The 19,884-nt window shown below is 36.1% G+C and overlaps 3 protein-coding genes across 3 annotated transcripts; 2 read left to right on the top strand and 1 right to left on the bottom strand.

The window, feature by feature from the left end:
• The first annotated feature begins 3,034 nt into the window (after window positions 1–3,034).
• On the top strand, window positions 3,035–3,469 carry LOC136820562 (baculoviral IAP repeat-containing protein 5.2-A-like). The gene has a single exon (XM_067076750.1). It carries the CDS (start codon window positions 3,035–3,037, stop codon window positions 3,467–3,469), a length of 435 nt encoding a protein of 144 aa, XP_066932851.1.
• LOC136820544 (hsp90 co-chaperone Cdc37-like) lies at window positions 3,096–7,717 on the top strand. Its single transcript, XM_067076732.1, has 11 exons — window positions 3,096–3,827; window positions 4,008–4,141; window positions 4,250–4,361; window positions 4,779–4,826; window positions 5,007–5,057; window positions 5,291–5,356; window positions 5,694–5,852; window positions 6,230–6,345; window positions 6,626–6,746; window positions 6,887–6,955; window positions 7,184–7,717. The coding sequence occupies exons 1-11, from the start codon at window positions 3,795–3,797 to the stop codon at window positions 7,436–7,438; spliced, it is 1,164 nt and encodes a 387-aa protein (XP_066932833.1). The 5' UTR covers window positions 3,096–3,794; the 3' UTR covers window positions 7,439–7,717.
• A 2,756-nt stretch (window positions 7,718–10,473) lies between these two features.
• On the bottom strand, window positions 10,474–18,085 carry LOC136820557 (fibroblast growth factor receptor 3-like). The gene is made up of 12 exons (XM_067076745.1): window positions 17,945–18,085; window positions 17,416–17,739; window positions 16,873–17,259; window positions 16,335–16,604; window positions 15,910–16,079; window positions 15,411–15,677; window positions 14,148–14,448; window positions 13,551–13,852; window positions 13,193–13,386; window positions 12,429–12,669; window positions 12,088–12,212; window positions 10,474–11,534 (listed from the first exon to the last, which is right to left on the bottom strand). Exons 1-12 carry the CDS (start codon window positions 18,015–18,017, stop codon window positions 11,303–11,305), a joined length of 2,886 nt encoding a protein of 961 aa, XP_066932846.1. The 5' UTR covers window positions 18,018–18,085; the 3' UTR covers window positions 10,474–11,302.
• Window positions 18,086–19,884: the final 1,799 nt, after the last annotated feature.

The following is a 19,884-nucleotide window of genomic DNA, read 5'->3' as shown; positions in this document are numbered from 1 at the left end:
TCATACATCTTTCTGTGTATTTTGATTGAACCCTATGTCCAAGAAAGGAACTGGTCCATACGGCGTAATGATGACTTTTAAGAATTCTAAATAATGTGTGAAAAAAGTCAGAAGTATGGTAAGGGCTTTCTTTCTCTTTTCAGTTCATGTGTAAGATCTTTTGAGCGAGAGGTGACATTCATGCTAATACTAACTTGCCATGGCAAACATCACTGCAAACATCATTATGATGTTAAGAGAGGTTTTTTACCTTGATGTTTGTTCTACCGTCAGCTTGGTAAAATCTGTGTGTTTCCATTTCAAGAAACTTCGCGCAAGTCATCAATGACGCAAGAAATCAACAAAAGAAACCAATAAAAGATCAAAGAGAAAAGCCATAAGTGGGAAAAAATGATTGTTTGCCAATCTTGGGGACTTCCCAAACTCAAGATTAAGTTGGTGGGTTTCATGAGTTTTCCTGTGGTATATATATGAAGATTCCCCAGATTGGCGAACATGAAGAAATAGAAGAAAAACTTAAAACTCACCCCCTGGAAAATATTTAGATTGTATTATTTTGTTAATCGCAAACGCTTGTGAAAGCACCAAATATTTTATTATGCAATCCTGGTGATATTGATTGTTTTATTTTGTCCAAGCAAAAAATTGCAGTACGATTGTTTAAAAAGAAGTATCCAATCAAATGAAGGTAAAGCGCTTTCATCCAATCAGAAAAGATTCTTTAAAAAAAATAACGCTTGCATCAAATTCCCGCTTTTGTTTGAGAACTAAAGATATAAAAAAAAATTCATCCCTTAGAATCAACAATTGAAACAAATAAAGTTAAATGACTACTCGTTATCCAAGGTGCCGAAAAGCCATTAGCGCCAAAAAGTAGGGCCAGTCATTAATCTTCATCATACACGGCAATCTCATTGGTTGAAATTTAAAAAGACACTCCCATTACAGAAGCCACTGAGAAGAAGAGACCACTCTCGTTTTTATTGCAGATTTCAATATAAAAATTGCATGGGGAATACTTCTGTCAATGTGTATTCAGGGGGGGGGGTCAGTGTACCAGAAGGTGGCATGTATCCTGGGGTGGCTGGGTGTTTGAGGAAAAAATTTGTCATGTACTACCTTTGTACTATAATTGGGGTGTTGGGTACAAATTCAATTTTGATTTTTACTACCTGTGTACAATCAGGGACAAAATACTTGGCACAAAAGGGAAATTCACCGGGGTGTTTTGAAACCACAATCGATTTGTAAGTGCTCTAAAGTAGGTTCGAAGGGTAGAGTTTTAACTCTGAGTTTTAACGCTAGACTTAGGACTTCAAAATGGTCTAGTAGGGCTTGAAATATAGCCTAGAAACCAATAAATCCCTCCCAGATCGAAATAATCGATGAAATCAAGTTCAGGGCCTGAAATTGACATTCTCGCTTGACCTTCAATTTTCGAAAAATGGTAAATTAGCCAAAAGTGCAAATATATTATGGCACGGATTGTACCAAAATAGGGGTGTTGGGTCCAAAATCGATGTTAACAGTATGGAAACAAAAAGGTTCAGAAATTATCTGCTAAAATAGAAATGTAAAGTTGTTGTTGAAATTGATCAAGCCAAGTTAGTTAGAAGTTGTCCAAGATATCATTCTTCCAAACTTCTTGGAATGAATTGAAATCCTACCATATCCCACTGAAATGAAGGTTTATCGAGTCAATGTAAATATTCGAACATTCGAATTCGAACATCAGAGGTGCCAACTCTCACGCATGGGGTGTGAGACTCACGCATTTCCACATGGTCTCACGCAATTTTTGAAAAGTTTGATTTCTAGCGCATTTTGGATTTTTGAGAAAAATTCTCCTGTTTTTCCAATTTTTGGAAAATGATTTCCCGATTTCCCGATTTTTGTAAAAATGTTTACCCGATTTTCCGATTTTTTCCAGTAGTACCCAGTAGTAAATGGGGGGTATGGGGTGGTTTTGGTTTCTTTCCAGGTACTACTCGGTAGTAAATAGGGGGTATGGGGCTTTAGGATTTTTCGATGTAGTATGGTGTACTTCAGGGGTGGGTGGGTGTCAGGTTTTGAAAAATACCTTGTAGTACACATACATGCCGCCTTCTAGTATACACTGACCCCCCTGGTGTATTATGTGTCAACTATGTAAGCATTTTATTGTTGGAATAGAAAAGAGATAAGAGGTAAGTCTAGCCTAGCCTAATTATCAGCGTCAGGGGGCGTAAAAAGAATGCGAGAGTTTTTTTGTATCAATCAATTTGTATCAAAAGCAAAACACACAGATTTTACCAAGCTGACCGTAAGTTGGTCTAATGTTGACGTACCTTATAAACTACTTTGTCATCCCCAGAATTTTACATTGTGTCAGAAATTTCTTTTCAGAAAAATCAGTCAATTTACTTGTCTCAATCTACATTCTGTTGAATATTGCAAATTTCAAAACATATTTCCTAGTAAAAGTATATATTTTTGAAATCGCCAAGCTTTAAGCTTTCCAAAGATGTAAAAATAACGTTTATACGACCTATCTATAAAAAGTTTAGTTTTTTCTTCTTCATTTTTCTTCATGTTCTTTTTTAATCTCATGGAAAAAACTAACAGTAAATTAATAAGCTCCTTCCTCAATTTTCAATATGCACCTTTTTTAAAACTTAAAAAAAAATCATCTTGATTCAGGAAATGTAATCTTTAAATTGGTCAAGTACTTTAAAATCAAGACGACTATCTAGCTTAATAAAAAGTTTTTGTACAGTGTGTTTTTCAAACTTCTTTAGCAATATTTTGAATTGTATTTGTTTTTGAATCAATTGTCAGGTGGAATGTTTCTGATAACATTCTTCCTCCATGGTTCTTTGTCTTGCTTTGTTGTTGTAGAAAGATCCAACAGGTTCATTGGGTCTTGTTGACGTCCAATGCATTTGTAGGCTGGCCCTTTCATGAAAGATCATTATCAAATTGCTGATTTGTGCTGTTTATTTTATGAGTTTTTGTCAAGAATCTCATTCTCTTTATTTAGTAGAAATAACGAAAGATGAACTTGAATGAACTTGGGTTGACTCCCAAAACTTTCCAAATGAATTTGGAGGTTAATCGCGTTGCTAGTTTTGCAGATTGGCCTTTTGACAACGATTGTGAATGCACGTCTAAAAAACTTGCAGAGGCTGGATTTTATCACATACCAACTGACAAAGAACCTGACCTTGTCAGATGTTATGTCTGTTTGAAAGAGTTAGAGGGTTGGGAACCAGAAGACGATCCAAAGATGGAACACAAAAAGCATGCACCCAAATGTCCCTTTGTGAAGTTGAACAAAAAAGAAGATGAACTCAAGATTGAAGACTTGATCAAGATGGAGGTTGAACGTCAAAAAGCAATCATCGAAAAAGCATACAATATGCAAATCGACAAATTCAGAGAAGGAGCTGAAAAAGCTAGAGACAATCTCGAGGAATTAATGCTAGCCTAAATTTTTTTTGTGATAATTTTTTTGTATATATCCAATTATCTCTATTTTAACATCATTTAACGCTTTACAACTATGTGTACTTTATTTCCCTATTTTCTCAAGAATGTTATTTCATTTAAGATTTTATTTTGGAAATATGAAACACTTTTCTTTTGATCTGGATAGACTTTGATTTTTCTGATTAACAAAAGTTAATGAATATGTTTCTCGTTTGACTGGTAATCTAATTCTCAACATTGAAATAGACACTCGTCATCTTTTAATTTTCTTTATCTACATTCATTTTGTTATATTTCAGTGTAAATACAAAACAAAAAAGATTAAAATGGTTGATTACACAAAGTGGGATCATATTGAGGTATGTTCTGTTGTAAGAAGCTTAATCTTTGCTGTTTAAACTGTCTTTTTTGATTTAAACAAATATGAATTTCTTTATTGTAGTTTTTTCGGTACTTATTAAACTTTGAATATTTTTGTACAAGGGTAGATATCAAATTATCTACTATTTCAAATTTACCGGAGACTTTTTTTTGGACAGGTCAGTGACGATGAAGATGAGACTCACCCCAACATCGACACAAGAAGTCTTTACAAATGGCGTCATGAAGCACGCGTTCAACGAATGGACGAAATGTCTACCAAGAAGGAAAAAAATCAAAAACTCATCGATGAGTAAGTATCATCAAAATTATCCTTATTATTGTCCCCAATAACATCATAGTTTCACCCCTATACGTTCAGAGGACTGACAGTTAACTTTTTCATCATTTTTTGTTTTAGAAATATGTCCAAATTGAAAAAGTTGTCAGGCAATTTGGAAAAAGCACGCAAAAGTAAAGACGATAAAGAAATCAAAGCGCTTGAAAAATCAATGAAAGACCTCAAAACACAGGTTTGCATTACTTTTGTTATTCGTGTGTTTCCTGATTACTACTCGCACCCCTGTCTCGCAGCCCCGGTGGAACATTTTATTCAGTGGGGATGAAAATTCCTATTGAAATCCCAATGGGGATAGCACTTCTATTGTTCCAAGCTTTAAAAGTCCAGTGGGGCTGGTTTTGGAGTGTAGTTTTTAAACATTGAATTTCAGTTGGGGATGCAATCAAAGTCAATATCCCAGTGGGGCTGAAATTCTAGGGAATTTTCCCACCGGGGACTAAATTTTTGCCAGATTTTCTAGTGGGGCTGAGGTCCCACCGGGTCTGTGACAAAGGGGTATCTACTCTAAAGGCCTTCTTGATATGTTGTTCAACTTTACTGAAGAATTATCAGCTTGTGATTTATTGTTTTTCCGCCCTTTCATCTTCAGGAAGAAAAGTTGCTGGACGAGAAAAACTTCCTTATAAAAGAAGAACAGGTTTGTGGTCTTTTACTTTTCTCTTCAACCCTACTCACGCTCGCGAGCACCTCACCAAAAACTGGGATTTTTCATCCCGTTATTGCGTAGAGAAAAAGCCTATAGCCTTTAGGCTATATCTACGCAGATGTAGAAAGTAAGTTCCTCGTTCACTTTCGCCATCTTTTCTCTTTCTTCTAGGCCCAACCATTAAACGTCGACACTCTCAGCCAACCCGGATTCTCAAAAACGGTGAGTCATATCTACTGGATGTTTATTAATATTGTATTGAAGCAATTGTAAAGTTTTGTTATTATTCTTGTTTTAGCTCTTGTCTTTACAACCTCCCTTTAACTCGTTTAAATCGAATGGAGCCTAATCACAAGACATTTTACCTTTTGTCTTTATTCAAATGTCTATCATGTAATGCTTGATTTGGAATTGGACAAGTCGTTAAAATATAATTTCAACCATTGTTTATCCAGCTAATAAACAATCCACAAAAGAAGAAGAGCGATAATTTGAGTGAAGAAGAACAACTAGAGCAATCGGTAATGAGTACATATATTCATTTTTTATCGATAATCTGTTTTATACGCTAATCAATGCTCGCCAGCTATATTCTAACGCAATTTATTAACTTTCCTAAAATTTGGGTCCATTGTTCTATCAAAAGAAGTATCCAACATAATTTTCGGTGTGGTAAAAAGCCCAGTTTTTCCTTGGCTTTAACAAAAATTTACCGCAATCAAATCTCCGTCAATTAATTAAGGTTTGCTATGTACAAAACCAGTCAAGTGTCGCCATGTGATGTTGCGACCAAACTTATGCCAACTTATGCCGAACTACAAAGGTTATCCAAATAGTTTTTCCCTGACAACATTTTAGAAAAAGTTTATGGACAAGCACAAAGAAGACATCAAGAAATACGGAATGCTTCGCGAATACCACGACAGTGAGACTTTCTTGATGAAGAACCCTCACCTAACGTGCGAAGACACTGCCAACTATCTGGTCGTCTGGTGTATTGACCTTGAAGTGGAAGAGGTATGCAGTACTTTTTTGCTGATTCAAAAGGATTGAGCTTGTGTGAAATAAGCTTTCCACTGTTTGAAATCATCTATCCTATGGTTTTGACTCATAAGATAGATCATTACAGGAAAATGTGAAACACTTCACGGGCCTCAGTTTTGACATCTTGTAAGTATTTTAACTGAAAAAAGGAGGAATAAGAAGTTAAAATCTGAACCAAAGTTAATTAAATTCTGTGAGAGTTACTTTTGGACCAAACAATTTAAATTTAACGAGCGGGAAGTATTACGGAAATTTGGAATTTTTTAGACAAATTGCTTAAATCGCCGAAGTTTCTCCGCATAATAAGGCATCTGGTGTCATCTTAATACCTTCTTTACTTTACTCTTTAGAAACATGCATTAATGGAACGCGTTGCTCACCAAACAATTTGTATGCAATTTTTGTTGGAACTCTCCAAACAACTGGAGATGGATCCTCGAAGTACCATCCGCCCCTTCTTTCAAAAGTAAGACCCTTTAAATTGATTGAACACTTTTCCAATTTTGAAATTTCTGTAAAATTGGTTCTCAAGTATTTAAGTTTTATTGTTGTATTGCTAATAAATAGGCGCAAAGTCGTACCTTGAATATCTCAACTTTTGAAAGTAGTCTGAAGATCTCAAACCACCTTTGCTTTAACATTTAAATCTTTTCAGAACGTTTAACGTTCCTATGTATGCGAAGAAGATTACAGAGTTAGAATAATCAGAAGGAAAGCTTAGCCATTGTACTTTACTTATCTTTCAGAATGCGGAAGAACGACGTGCAATACGTTGACGGGTTCAACGACGAATTACAATCGTTCATCGGACGTGTCAAAGAGCGAGCACAAGCAAGAATCGATAAAGCCATGAAGGAATATGAAGAGGTAAGAGAGAAAAAAACAACATTTTTAACTTCAAACCTGAACACTTAACTCGTCTTCCTTTCTTGAAAGTGGTGAGCCTTGAAGGCTTTTTACGGATTTGAATAGACTGAATCTTTTAATATCTATTCTTTTGTTTGCAGGAGGAACGTCAAAAACGAATTGGACCTGGTGGTTTAGATCCTGTTGAAGTTTTCGAATCTTTACCGAAGGTACGTCTGCTCTTCACCTCTCCCAAATTGCCATCGCTTTTGAACGCAAAACGAGGGTTAAAATGAATATCTAGGGGGTTAAACTTTCAAACTTTGAAATGTTGGAACTAGTGGTCAAAGGTACAGTTAGATTACAGTTGGAATGTTTGGGAAAGTACCATAGTTGAGCGTATTATGGGCCACATGCTCGATGTGTATTGTGTCTATTTTTTGTTGTTTCCCTTGTAGGAACTTCAAGACTGTTTCGACAAAAAAGACATTCAATTATTACAAGACACTATGACCACGATGCCAGAAGAAGAGGCGCGATATCATTTAAAACGATGCATCGATTCTGGTCTTTGGGTACCTGATGCAGGTAAAGGGGCGGCTGCTAAAGGAGGGGCGACTGCTGAAGGAGAGGCGGCAACTGCTGAAGGCGGGGAGCCAAAAGAACCGACTGAAGATGATGAAGAAGAAACTTTCGACGAACCTTCTCATTAATGATGTCATCCAGTTCTGACGTAATTGATTGTTTTAAAACAACTGGAACGGGGGGGTTGAATTCTACGTAATGGTTAACCTGAAGAAGCCTGTGACTGAATATGAATTTCTTACCAGTGACTTAATGAGCAAAAAACAAAGCGAAATGAAATTCTTTTCTCCAAGCGAATTTATGTTTATGTATAAATATTTTTGTTTGTACATACGGTTTTTCACAAATTGAATGAAATTTAAATCTCATAAAATCGAATTATAATGAAATAAAAGTTTGATTACAAATTTTACAAGTTTTCCATATTTCCTTCAAGACGCTCAATTTTGGAAACAATTTTAGATCTTATCACTTCTGGAGATCGACCTTGTTTTACATAGAGATGAGATTCAGACATTTGTCATACCTACCTGGTCCGTTTGTCTGTCTTTGTCCCACCGGGTCTTTCAGAAGGGGGTATGTTAAACTCTTCACAAAGATGCAAAGATGTGTCAAATCAAGGCTGAAAACGTGGAGGAGTCTGACCTTCAAAATACTGTCTGCTTGTCTGTATGTCTTTACTGAATTCATTTTGCACTTTATTTATTTACAGTAATATATTTCCGTCCGAGGTCTGTCGACCTCTATGAAATAACCATGCTTAACATTTAACAATTTATGGAGATCTTTTCCCGATGCTGTGAGCAATTTTTGGCGACAGATATTGCAGCAACAACATCAACTCCAAGACCATTCCGTATGTCAATACTTCCGTAGAACAACGAATCTGTTTGATACCCTCTGACACCATCATTTGCAAAGTTTCTTTGTATTTCGTTATCGTGCTGACGTTTCGAGCGCTAGCGAAGGACAAACTTAACATGCCGATTATTTAACATAAACACGAAGATGCTTATATACTTCAACCATATTAATCTTACGGAGACGGTATTCGTAAGAGTTGTCCTTGTACTTATCTGGCACCCATATGGTGAAATTTTCATCCAACACGCTAAAGCTCTGGAGGTCGGGAAAATTTTCGGGAAATTGACCCGCTCCTTCCGAGCTTTAGCGTGGGCGGCCGCCAATCCGCCATCGGAATATCAGATAATTCTTGTACTCGCTTACCAGTGTCGCGGCTCTTCGCTGAACACGCTCGATGGCATCGATGTGTTTGATGGGTCGTAGAGACCAAACGGCTTGAGCGTACTCAAGATGAGGTCGGGCGAACACCATAAAAAGAGTGCGAAGCATTTCTGGTGAAAGAAAGGTCATAACTTCTGCTGATCAGACCATCGATTGAGTTGGCTTTCTTGACTTTACCAAAAATATGTTCTTCAAAATTCGATTCCTCGACATTTTCATTTTCTTGTTCCACGTGCTCCATGTTTAACCCGCCTATGTTATATGGATGGGAATGTTTGATGCCGACAGAAAGGATTTGATTCAGTCTAATGTGAATCCTAGCTTTGATACCGTATGCCTCGAGTTTTTTGAGTAACCTGCGGTATAGAACTGTATCGAAGGCCTTGGCAAAGTCGAATAAATAGATAACATTTACCACTTTACTTCCTGATATTGAGTCTGCACATTTATTAAGATACACTCATTTTGTTTTATAAGCATAACGTTTATAAGCATACTGAAGCTCAAATTTCCAGAAAAATTAAGCATATGCTGAGCATAACTTGAGGCTCAGCCAAGGAAATTTTTAGAATCATAATTTCCAAAACTTCAGAAAATAACAGAAGAATGAAGAAGAGAATTACAAACAAAATTGAGGCTCAAAATTGAGCTTTACTTAAGCATAGTGAGCTTCAGCCGAAATTTACCGTATGCTTACAAAGCGAAATGAGTGTAACTCAATAATTGTGTGGTCGATCTTTTTCCCAAGAATTAGTGTTGCTTGTCAGATAGTAACTTTTTATCTACTAGGAACTTAATCATTTTGATCTTTAACAATTTTTCCATTAATCTACATGCAATAGATGCCAAGCTAACTGGCCTTTAGTTTTCCTCCAAATTATTTTTCCCTTTTTATATATCGGAGATACTTTACTAAAATACGGGTCTATAGCTATAATCCGTACAACTAGATCCAGTTCTTTTTTGAAGAAAAACAAACAGGAAACCATGACCAATAGACCATTTTTTCAAATTTTGGAGGTATTTTCTTGTTTTTATCGACCGCCGGAGGCGGTTTCTTTCATAGTGGTACGCTAATCTCGTTTTGCCTTGGCTCACTACTTTGTCTACCATTTACTTTCGGTTTTTTTAACTAGATTACCCAGATGTTTCTCTTTTTTTTCCCTGAATGTCTTTTATTCGGAATTGAATAATCGAGACATGAAAAATGACTATATTGTAATCTGTTTTCAATGAATAATCTAAAATGTACTGGAGATGACATGTAGGCGTTAATAATGTGCGCGCGCTCTTATTTCACGAGCGTGATGGAAGGCGGTCGTTTCAGTGTGGTTTACATCCACACTGTGACCTAGTCATAGTTTCATAAACTTTGATGGAATTTTAGAAAACATTTTATTGTTTTGATGTTTTCATATAATTTTTGAAAACGAAAGTGAAAAAATTCAAGATGGCGAAATTCTCTAGTCAACGGTCGTCGTACCCGCCGGAGTAGATAAGTTGAACGCATCATAAGCCCTTTGGATTGTGGAGAGGGTAAAAAAAGACCAATATTTTTGGAGATCAAGGAAATAATGTTAAAAAAATGATCTGATTTGTCAACCATCTCCTAACTCCTTTCCAATCTCGAGATATCGCATTTTTCCTTAAAGTTCAGGGGCAAAACTTTGAGTTTTTCTTAGCAAAATGGATTTTCGTCAGATGCGTTATTAATCCCGTTGGCCTTATCGCAGTAAAAATCAGGAAGAATTCATCCCCTGATTCATAGCTTTATTCTGGGCATGGTGTATGGGAGATTATTTCTTGGCGCCTTCGATCCAAAAGCCCAAAGATTACTTCGTCCCATGGCGTTCTAAATCCATTTATCTAAAACGCCATGCTTCGTCCCCAAATGTTAATTAACGGTCAATGAAGTTGGTTAATTTTCAACTGGTCTCCACCAGAGACTTATTAATTTCTCTTCATTTTTTCGTTAAAATCTATGGTACAAAGATCTAGGACTTGATAATCAAGTTCGTATAATATATTGAAATATTCTATAGATTTAATTATTTCAACTGCGAGAAAGACGCTTAAGCATGTAAAAACAAAAGGTCTTCAAATATTCTCATTTTATTATGTAATCATATCGTTAAATTGTGATTTGGGTATCATTTTTCTCACGGTAAAAATTTTAGACATGACTTGATAATTTACAAAAGAAACATTTAAAAATAGTAAGTATAAAAAGAATTAGCTATATGTACAATATCATTTCATTAAATTCGTAAAAAAATATTTTGGAAAGCGAATATTCTTTTTAAGAAACGCTTGTTTTGAATTATTATTTTCGAACCGCTTCGGGTTCCGCCCTGTTGTCTATGCATATTTATCTGTTTGTGTATCCGTAGCAACACTGTGTGCATGCACAAATTGTAAGTCGGATCTTCAGTTTCGAAAAAGTTTCTTATACTGTAAGATTCGAATGTGAATGCCAATCGAAATCGAAGTTTTGAGCGTACTCAAGGTTAGTTTTGGCATTTCAACATTACGAAGAAAAAGTTTCGCAAATAAGAAATTTCAATAATAGTTTTTCATTAGCAGCATAACTGAAGACCAATCGAGAAGATGAGTAACCGTCTGAACAATCTTCTCTGAAAAGCGTACTCGTGTCGTGTGGTTCTGAACGTAACATGCCAATGGAAACCTATCCATTACACATCGTTTTTATCTTCTTCTGTCAAGAAAGAACTGTCTGCACCTCCATTTCACGTATTCTTATAACTAACGATGCAATTATCATTAATTTCATCTTTAGGTCCGTTCCGCCTCAAGTCAACGTAGTGGTTATCACCGATACCGGAATCTTCACAACCACCTTCTACCTCCTCCTCCTTTGATTGCTCCTTGGGGAGGTTGACGATGAGCGCCTGTTGTGCAGGCGGGAAGTGTTGCAGCACGTCCACTGATTGTTTGCGCGGTAAGAATGGTGAAGGAAGTCTGTGGTTGAAAGAATAAGAGCATCGTCAATTATCAGGCTCATTTTCAATGGATAGTAATTTATCTTACTCTCGGGTACCTAATAGCCGGGGGGGGGGTTGGAATAAGCAGGGGGGTTGGAAAAAATCTCAAAATTTAATAAGCGGGGGGGTTGGAATAAAAATGTCCTGGGTGGAAAATGTTTGAAAAGGAGGCTAATACAGCAGAATTAAGACAAAAAAGGGAACTTTCAAAAACATTTTCCCAATAATTAATAAGCGGGGGGGTTGGAATAAGAATGTCCTGGGTGGAAAATTTTCGTAAAATTAATTAGCGGGGGGGACGGCTATTAGGTACCCGAGAGTAATTGTTTATTTTTCCTTATGGCAATGTAGGACCAATATATTGTTTTAGAACTGAAAGAAAATAATGATGTTCGGGAGGGTTGAGTGGAGCAAATGTATCCATGAAATTGAGAACTAATAAAAATGAGGTTGTCTATAAACAGACCCAATATCTACGGAGATTTCAGGATTTCAGAAAGAGTAAGCAGAGTAAAAATGAGGGAGCTTACTTGGGTTGCATGCGAAGAATAGTGTCCAGTGATCCTTTCTTTTTGAGTGGAGATCTGGGTACTAGGTAGTCATTTTCGGATGAAGTGCTTTGTAAGCGTTCGAATTCCGCTAAATTGTTCGTCATCTGAAAGGTAAATTGGAATGCGAGATCAGAAGATGACCGACGATGGATCACATTAATGTTAACAAGCACCATATTGTTAGTATCCAAACTTCTACGAAAGTCTTTTGAAGAAAGTACTCTTTTCGAATGAAATTTGTGATAGCTACACTAGTAGAGGTACTCTTTCCACCAGAAAATCAAAACTAGTCCAAACCTTATTATCAAAAATAAACTTACTACGAGTTTAGTGCTCAGGATTCTTTCTAGCTGTGAAACCAACTCGTGGAAATGTGGACGTTCGTAGAGACTGTCTTCCCAGCATTGCACCATAACTTGGTACAACTCATCAGGGCATGTAGCTGGTTGCTGCATCCGCCCTCCATTCTTCAAGAAATCGAACAAATTTTCCATGGGAAGGCCAGGGTAAGGCGATCCCCCCATGGTGAATATCTCCCATAGTACAACACCGAAAGACCATCTATCAAAGATAAATAGAAAGTATTAGACCATTTAAAGATAATTACCACCTACGTTGGCTAGATTACCATAAGAAACGATTTCATCAGAGAAGAAGAGAGCATTTCGTCATTCGACGTCAATTAGCGGAAGTAGTTCAGACAGTGCCAAAACCTCGCTCCGTTTTTTTCTTCTCGCTATCCTTTCTTTCGATCGACACCAAATCAATATTTCTAAAGTTCCGATAGCGGCTCCTTTCTTTCGAAAAATTGTGACGCGAAACGACAATGATAAGCCTGCCCTAGGTAATTGAACGTCCTAATTGAACGTGAAAACCGTTGACATATTTATACCGCTACCGGATATGTTTTAAAAAGAATCAACAGATAACAGATATCAAATATTGCAACTAACCACCTGGCTTAAATGATTAATCATTATCCAATAATTTGGATAGGTAATAGTGGAGGGTTTTCTCTTCCTGGAGATTCCAATGCCGTTTATAAACTTTTCAACAGTTTAATAGTTAGGAACAAAAAACTTACACATCGCTTTGTGTGGTGTAGACTTTATCAAACAATGATTCGATAGCCATCCATTTGACAGGTAGCATACCGACGCTGTTCTTGTAGTAAAAGTTCGTCGCGTTGACGTCACGTGCAAGTCCAAAGTCCGCAATCTTCATGACGTAATCATTTCCAACCAAAATATTTCTAGCCGCAAGATCTCGATGCACCAACTGTGGGAAAGAAAATAAGGTAAAATATATGCACAACCTTACTCTATCAAAGTATCACACATTTGCGTCTTTATCCTAGACACCCTTTTTTGTATAAAAAGCCCGTTCTCTCGTATGAAACAGTTTCTATCCAACACATCTTACGAAGCTAAACGGAACCTTACCTTCTTTTTAGCTAGAAAACACATTCCTTTAGCAATATCGAGAGCAGTGCGCGTTGCATCATAAAGTGTGAACTGTTCACCCAAATCATCCGTCTCTTTACACCATTGGTTCACGAAAACGGGGCGCCGTGGTCGCAAAAAGTCGACCAGATTGCCATGTGGACAGTATTCCATGATGGCGTAGAGTGTACCACCCTTGGTGCATGCACCCAACAAGTTGACGATGTTGTCATGGGAACCCAGATGTATGAGGATTTTGATTTCAGAAGCCAAGTCCATGTATTCAACGTCTGTGTGCGTCTCTGAAAAGTTGATAAGCAATGTGGTTTATTATGATTTCATTCGGTTAGAATATATCACTTATATACAGTCTTAAGGCAAAAACTAAATACAATATCGCACAGAAAGAAGGCGTAGTGAAAATGCACTTTTAACTCTGTATGGGCAGATGTTGAATTTGCTGTGACCGATGATTGTCGATAAGAGTACGAAGCAAGGGTTAATGAACACTAATGAAGCTCAATCCTTTGAGTCTCTTTCTCTTAATCTCTCACGAGACATTATCACAACATAAAAAGCGTTATTAACAAAACCAACCTTTCAGACTTTTGACAGCCACAAAAATATTCTGTTCACATAAATCGTCGTCCAAAAAGCAACTCAGTAATGATTTCGGCACTCGTTTATGAAGACGTAATTGAGCTCGTCTACGGATCGCTGCAGTATCTCGATCTCTCGGGCTCAATGCGTAGATACCACGTGCTGTTGCCAAGGAAACGATGCCAAAAGCACCGGACCCGATTTGTCGCATGACAGTGATGCGTTCGCGGGGGAATTCCCATTCTGGATCGTATGGAAGTTCTATACTTTGGTCGAACAATGAACGGTCTGGATCGAGCTGAAATAAAGAGAAAAGTATGGAATTTCACCAATCAAATATTTCACCTCACTCTTGCAAAGTCTGAAGGCATTTAAAAAGCCCTATAGCAGCTATGACGTTCGAAGGCGGAACATAAAATACGTCAGAAACTGTAACGAAAACATAACATTGTGTGACATATGACTTTACATACCCTATATTTTGCTATGACTGTCAACGCTTTGACAAGTTATGAAAAATAACATCGTTTATGTATAGGAAAGCTGTCTTGTTCACGATTAGGTTTTAGGTTCATCAGAGGATATCAAAAGAGAAAGGTTAAAGCATGTTAAGACAGAGAGATAACAGTTCATAGAATGAGAAGGACTTTAAAAATCTGTTATATCTCTGCAATAAAAAAAGAAAGAAAACAACCCCGCTGAAAGATCTTAAGAAGCTGCCAAATGCAAAATATACTACATTCACATTTTAGAAAATAGAAATAATTTTGATGGGAAAGTTCATCGACAATAATGACGCAAGGCTCCATTTCTTAAGAGCTGTATAAAAGGGCACTTTTGGTGTACGTTATCAGAAAAATCAATCTCCTTCCAAAAGTAAAAGCATTTCATTGACATTTTTTTGGTTTAAAATCTCCGTCCTCTTGCGGCTTTCATCTTATCATAACGTTAAATTCTTTTAGATATTATGAATTTGTGACGCATGTATTAGAAAAGTAGGAAGAAAGACAATTTTTGCTGTTTCATGATAATATAACGCACGTAGAACGTCTCTCTTTACCCACTGAATCGATCAATAAGAACTCTATTGTAGGAAAGGAAAATAACATTGATGCATCCATACCCCTCAGGCATCGATTACCCCTTTCTGTCACAAAATGATGTTACACTTCAAGAGCGCGGTGGAGAGTGCTGAATTCTATTATTGGAAAAGGTAAAATATTTAGAATAGATTTAGACTAGAAAATGAAATCAACTTACCTTGAATTTGGGATCGGGTTTCAAATGGAGAGCATATTTCTGTTTTATGTATTTGGAGTAACAGAACACGAAGACAGCCATGAAGAAAACGAAACTAAAAACAACACCGCATGCGATGCCTGTTATTGTACCCACATCCAAGCCACTGTTATACTGCAACACTATCTGCGTGCTGTAATGCAGGCCATATTTATTGAACGCAAAACATCGGTATGTGCCATGATCGGTACTGCTTTTATACGAGTATGCCTCGACATTGCCCATTCTCTGAAAGCGAAAGTATTTAACCATAAATATTGTTGAGAGGTCGAACGAATATCTTCAGGCTGGCATACAATTGTCCAAGTTGTTCATTAAATTTCACATATTTCTAATTTACCTTTAAAAAACCTTAAAAACCGTCCCGTTCTTTTTATAGATTTGGTGTGAGAAAATAAATTGTAACAAGCCTCTTTTTGCTTAGCATCAAACACAAGAGGGTGAAAGATATGTAGGATACCTGTAAAGTAGCAGTGATATTGAGCCATGTTTTATTACACCTTGTGTTTTGCGCACCTTCACATGTCTTGAGTTTCTGGAGCACAATACTAGGGAAGGGAAATCCTTCACGGACATCACACTTCAATTGATTTCGATCATTGTCGTTGTTGATATGCACATTTGGTGCCACTATGGTACGAAAAGATAAATCATTTAATTAGTTAATTACGCTTATTATCCATCCTTGGGGTTTTATGGTTCGATAATTATCAGTTACCGTATTTTTTTACCCGGTTTTTTTGGAGAGACGTTTAAAAGGTAATTTGGTGGGAACCTTATTTCACCGTTTCATTGTTTGTATACGAATATGTTTGAATTTTTATGTAGACTCCTTCAGAAATTGTCAATATACTTAAAACAATGAAATTAACAAAATCTTTTTACCTCCAATCAATATTTCTGTAGACTTAATATCTTCTCCTTTGAGGTTAGAGGCTTGACATGTGTATATTCCTTGTTCTTTCAATGATGCTTGGTCAATCTTCAAATAGCACGACTTTTCTCTTTTGCATTTTTTGACCACGTGACCTTTAGGATGGGACCACGTGATGGTGGATTTGGGAGAAGAAGAAACAGTACACTCAAGTAAAAGTTGTTTGTTGAATGGAATGGTGGCGTCTTTGGAAATAGAAGTGATGTTGGGCTTGAACGGTTCTAAAAATAATAAATAAAAGTACACTTTTAGTACAAATGATTTAGACAAAAATAAATGGCAGACTTCCCCCTTAAAACTGGTAAATTTAAGTTCATTCGCGGAAAATGATGACTGTACTCGAACGTGCGTGCTTTAAAACCAGAACCAGAAAATGGAGTTCTGGGATTTTTTCCTTATGGGCCTGGACACGTGTAGGTCAAGCATGATTCAAAATTGAAAAAAAAATCATTGCTAGAATAAACTTTACAGTAGCACATGAAAAATCACCTTTGTAGACGAGATTGATGGACCTTTGTCTGAAAGTAGATGGTTGACAGCCCTGGTAAGCACGGTAACATGTGTACACACCGGCATCTGAACGAGAAGGCTTCTCCAATAGCAATAAAAAGATATCATAAAATATTTCCTTCTTGAAACCACGAGTGTAAATTTTGTCATGCATTAGAACCTTGATCACATTTTTGGTGACATTCTGGCCTTCTTTTCTCCAGACCATTAGATTTTCAACAGCAGGGTCTTTATATAACCCATAGGAATAGCAAGAAACGTTCATCATTTCGCCTTCTTCAATGGTCATGTTGACGAGTGAATGAAAGTTTTTAGCTGTTGGGTCAGTCAACCCATGGTGTATGAATACTTCGTCATTGCAATATCCTATGATGTACAAAGAAAATACACCGATTAGATATGTAAAAGAGGGGCATCTATGCCAAAGCTGGTAAATCGAGTTATTCAAGTCCATTGTAAAAACAGAATTTCTCAGTTGACTAAAGGTATATGTATTTTGAAATCTACAAAGGACAAACTTACTCTCAACAAGACGAAACTCTCCAACACGAAAAGGTTCGGGAAGTTGCTGGTTTGGGTCATTTGATGTGGCAACACAATCGATGAAAAAGTTCGTTTCATCATGTGTCACTGCTTTGTCCACTTTGAATGTGAAATGCTGCACGCCTGTTTCTGGTATCTTAGCTATCCTTTCAACGCCAGATACAGATATTTTGATCTTGAGTTGCACTTTAATACTGGGATCACTCATTTTGCACGAAATGTTCAAAACACCGTCTTCGATCGGCACAGGGATGAATTTTTTGCCACTTGGAAGCAAACTACGCGTCTCCCAAGTTGGTACATCTATCGAGAAATAAAATCAAGGTCAAAACTATACAATGTACTAAGTGTTTGGTTCAAACGAATGCTTTTCTTCAATACTTTGTAGGGTGCTCTTTCTTGCACCCAGTATTGTAGAGAAAGAAAGGTATAGGCCAAGCAATGGCCATTTGCGATAGAGAATTTCGACCTTATTAATCTCAGAGCATCAAAATATTATATACAATACCATTAGTGAATGCGGATGAAAACCAACAAACGACTTGAAATATCAGAAAGGTGTGAGACCAAGTCACCGCCATCTTGTTGTATGGTGTGGAATGAAATATTTTATTAATACAGCAGTTTCATCTTTTATTTAGTTTAATACCTAAAAGAATTAGGGTAAAAATATGATAAAATAATTTAGCTCGTCATTTCATGACTTTACTACTTTTTATAAACATCTATCCTATAAAAGGACACTCAACTATTCTCTGCACATAAAACAGAAACTATTTTCTCGATACATAACATCCTTCAAAACTATAAACCATAAGTATCAAATGACATACTAGACACAGTTCCTTTTTGTAAGATAAGAGAGAAAAAAACCATTAAGATAAAAATGCAAACATCAACATTTCAATAAGTCTCCTTAGCATACACACAAAAGGGGAGAATGTTTGTAAAGTATTATTCCTTACCACATAAAATAAAAGAACTTTCAGAGAGAATCAATTCATAAAAAGCAATTATAAAAGTAAAACACAACATAAAACACACAAGAAGCAAGTTTTCAAGCAGTGTTCTCAAAAAAAAGTTCAACACCAAGCTGATTGATTTATAGAAATTGATTGTTAATGAAACGAATAAAAGAAAGCTCATTAACTCACTAATTATAGAGTTAATGAAAAGACAATGAGATAGCATCTAGTGAACAAAAAAGCTTGTCTGTGAAATCCCTCTTTTGTAACTTGATATCAAATTATAATAGACATCCTGCTATAAGCAAACTTCTAATCTTTGTCACTACAAAACGTTACAAGACAAATACCATCTGCAAATCGATTGGAAATTGAATTCACCCATTACATCCTCAAATTGATTGGCTTGTGACTTTCTTGTACAAATTATATTGACTTGAAAACTCCAAAAATAAAATGTAGTAGAAAAATCGAGTGAGCCCAAAACAAATAGACATAAAGATTGTCTAAAGTACAAATATCATATCATGTCATAACATCCACATCTTAAACTAAATTACAAAATGTAACAACAAAAGACGTTTCTTTTTAATTAGGATTAGTCTGAGTGATTCACTTTTGAACGCCACCATTCAGCACTATTAATGATAAACTCCCCTATCACATTCGAGTTGAGGAGTAAATCTTATCTCCAGTACAAACATTTCAGTTCTTCTTTATCAGTAAAAGAGTTTCAGGTCCCTCTTCATTTGGTGGGGGTTCTCATGTTGAATTATTGAACAAGGTCCATTATGAACATGTTTGCTTAGATTAGTTCTCTTGTTTTCATTTTGAAAAGAGGAAGAAGGCTAGTTTACATTGTACTAGAAGGCTTTTTCTCACTCTATCCAATTTTTTACAATCTAACAGGACTAGATAAGACAATTTTGTTTATAACATATTTTTAAAGACATCGTTAAAAGCTTTTCTTCAATTTCTTCCTCCCTCACAGTTTTACTCAAAACATTATTTTCACGTGAAAAAAAAGTTATTTTCAAATAAAATTGAAAATTTTGAGAGCACAACTATTAAGCCCACTTTTCAATACCTTTCCATCTTGAAAGAGTAAACATCAAATTTTATATTGCAATTCAATTACAAACTACTATCCAGTTACATAAAGTGTAGCCTTAAAAATAACAAAAATATTCGAAAAGGAAATTGAATATTCTTCTAATACAATGATACAACGAAACCAGCAATGATGTTCATTTTTTTCTTCTATAAAAATGCATTGATGTATAAGAAAGGAAACCTTGAATGTCGTAAACTAAATTTAAGCAGCCCACAACAATATCAATTTTAATGACAACTCATTATCGACAATATGGATGCGAAAGGGTTAACGACCTGTCTCATTAACTCAAAAAATTTTTGAAACTGTCATCAACATTCTAAATTACAATAAAATAAATTAATATAATAAGAACTCAACTAGGCACAC

The sequence above is a fragment of the Clytia hemisphaerica genome, unplaced genomic scaffold, assembly GCF_902728285.1.
Source record: "Clytia hemisphaerica strain Z4C2 unplaced genomic scaffold, Clytia hemisphaerica genome assembly, whole genome shotgun sequence".
In the NCBI taxonomy this organism is placed as follows: domain Eukaryota; kingdom Metazoa; phylum Cnidaria; class Hydrozoa; order Leptothecata; family Clytiidae; genus Clytia; species Clytia hemisphaerica.
This window is presented reverse-complemented; position numbering and strand designations above follow the sequence as displayed.

Bases quoted from the DNA above. Each gene is read 5' to 3' on its own strand.
- LOC136820562 (XM_067076750.1), top strand. From the start codon at position 3,035: ATGAACTTGAATGAACTTGGGTTGACTCCCAAAACTTTCCAAATGAAT.
- LOC136820544 (XM_067076732.1), top strand. From the start codon at position 3,795: ATGGTTGATTACACAAAGTGGGATCATATTGAG. The intron at 4,362-4,778 runs GTTTGCATTACT...TTTCATCTTCAG, and splicing joins TGAAAGACCTCAAAACACAG to GAAGAAAAGTTGCTGGACGA. The intron at 5,058-5,290 runs GTGAGTCATATC...TTGTTTATCCAG, and splicing joins AACCCGGATTCTCAAAAACG to CTAATAAACAATCCACAAAA.
- LOC136820557 (XM_067076745.1), bottom strand. From the start codon at position 18,017: ATGGCGGTGACTTGGTCTCACACCTTTCTGATATTTCAAGTCGTTTGT. The intron at 17,740-17,944 runs GTATTGTATATA...ATTTCTCGATAG, and splicing joins TTCATCCGCATTCACTAATG to ATGTACCAACTTGGGAGACG. The intron at 11,535-12,087 runs GTAAGCTCCCTC...TTTCAACCACAG, and splicing joins ATTCTTCGCATGCAACCCAA to ACTTCCTTCACCATTCTTAC.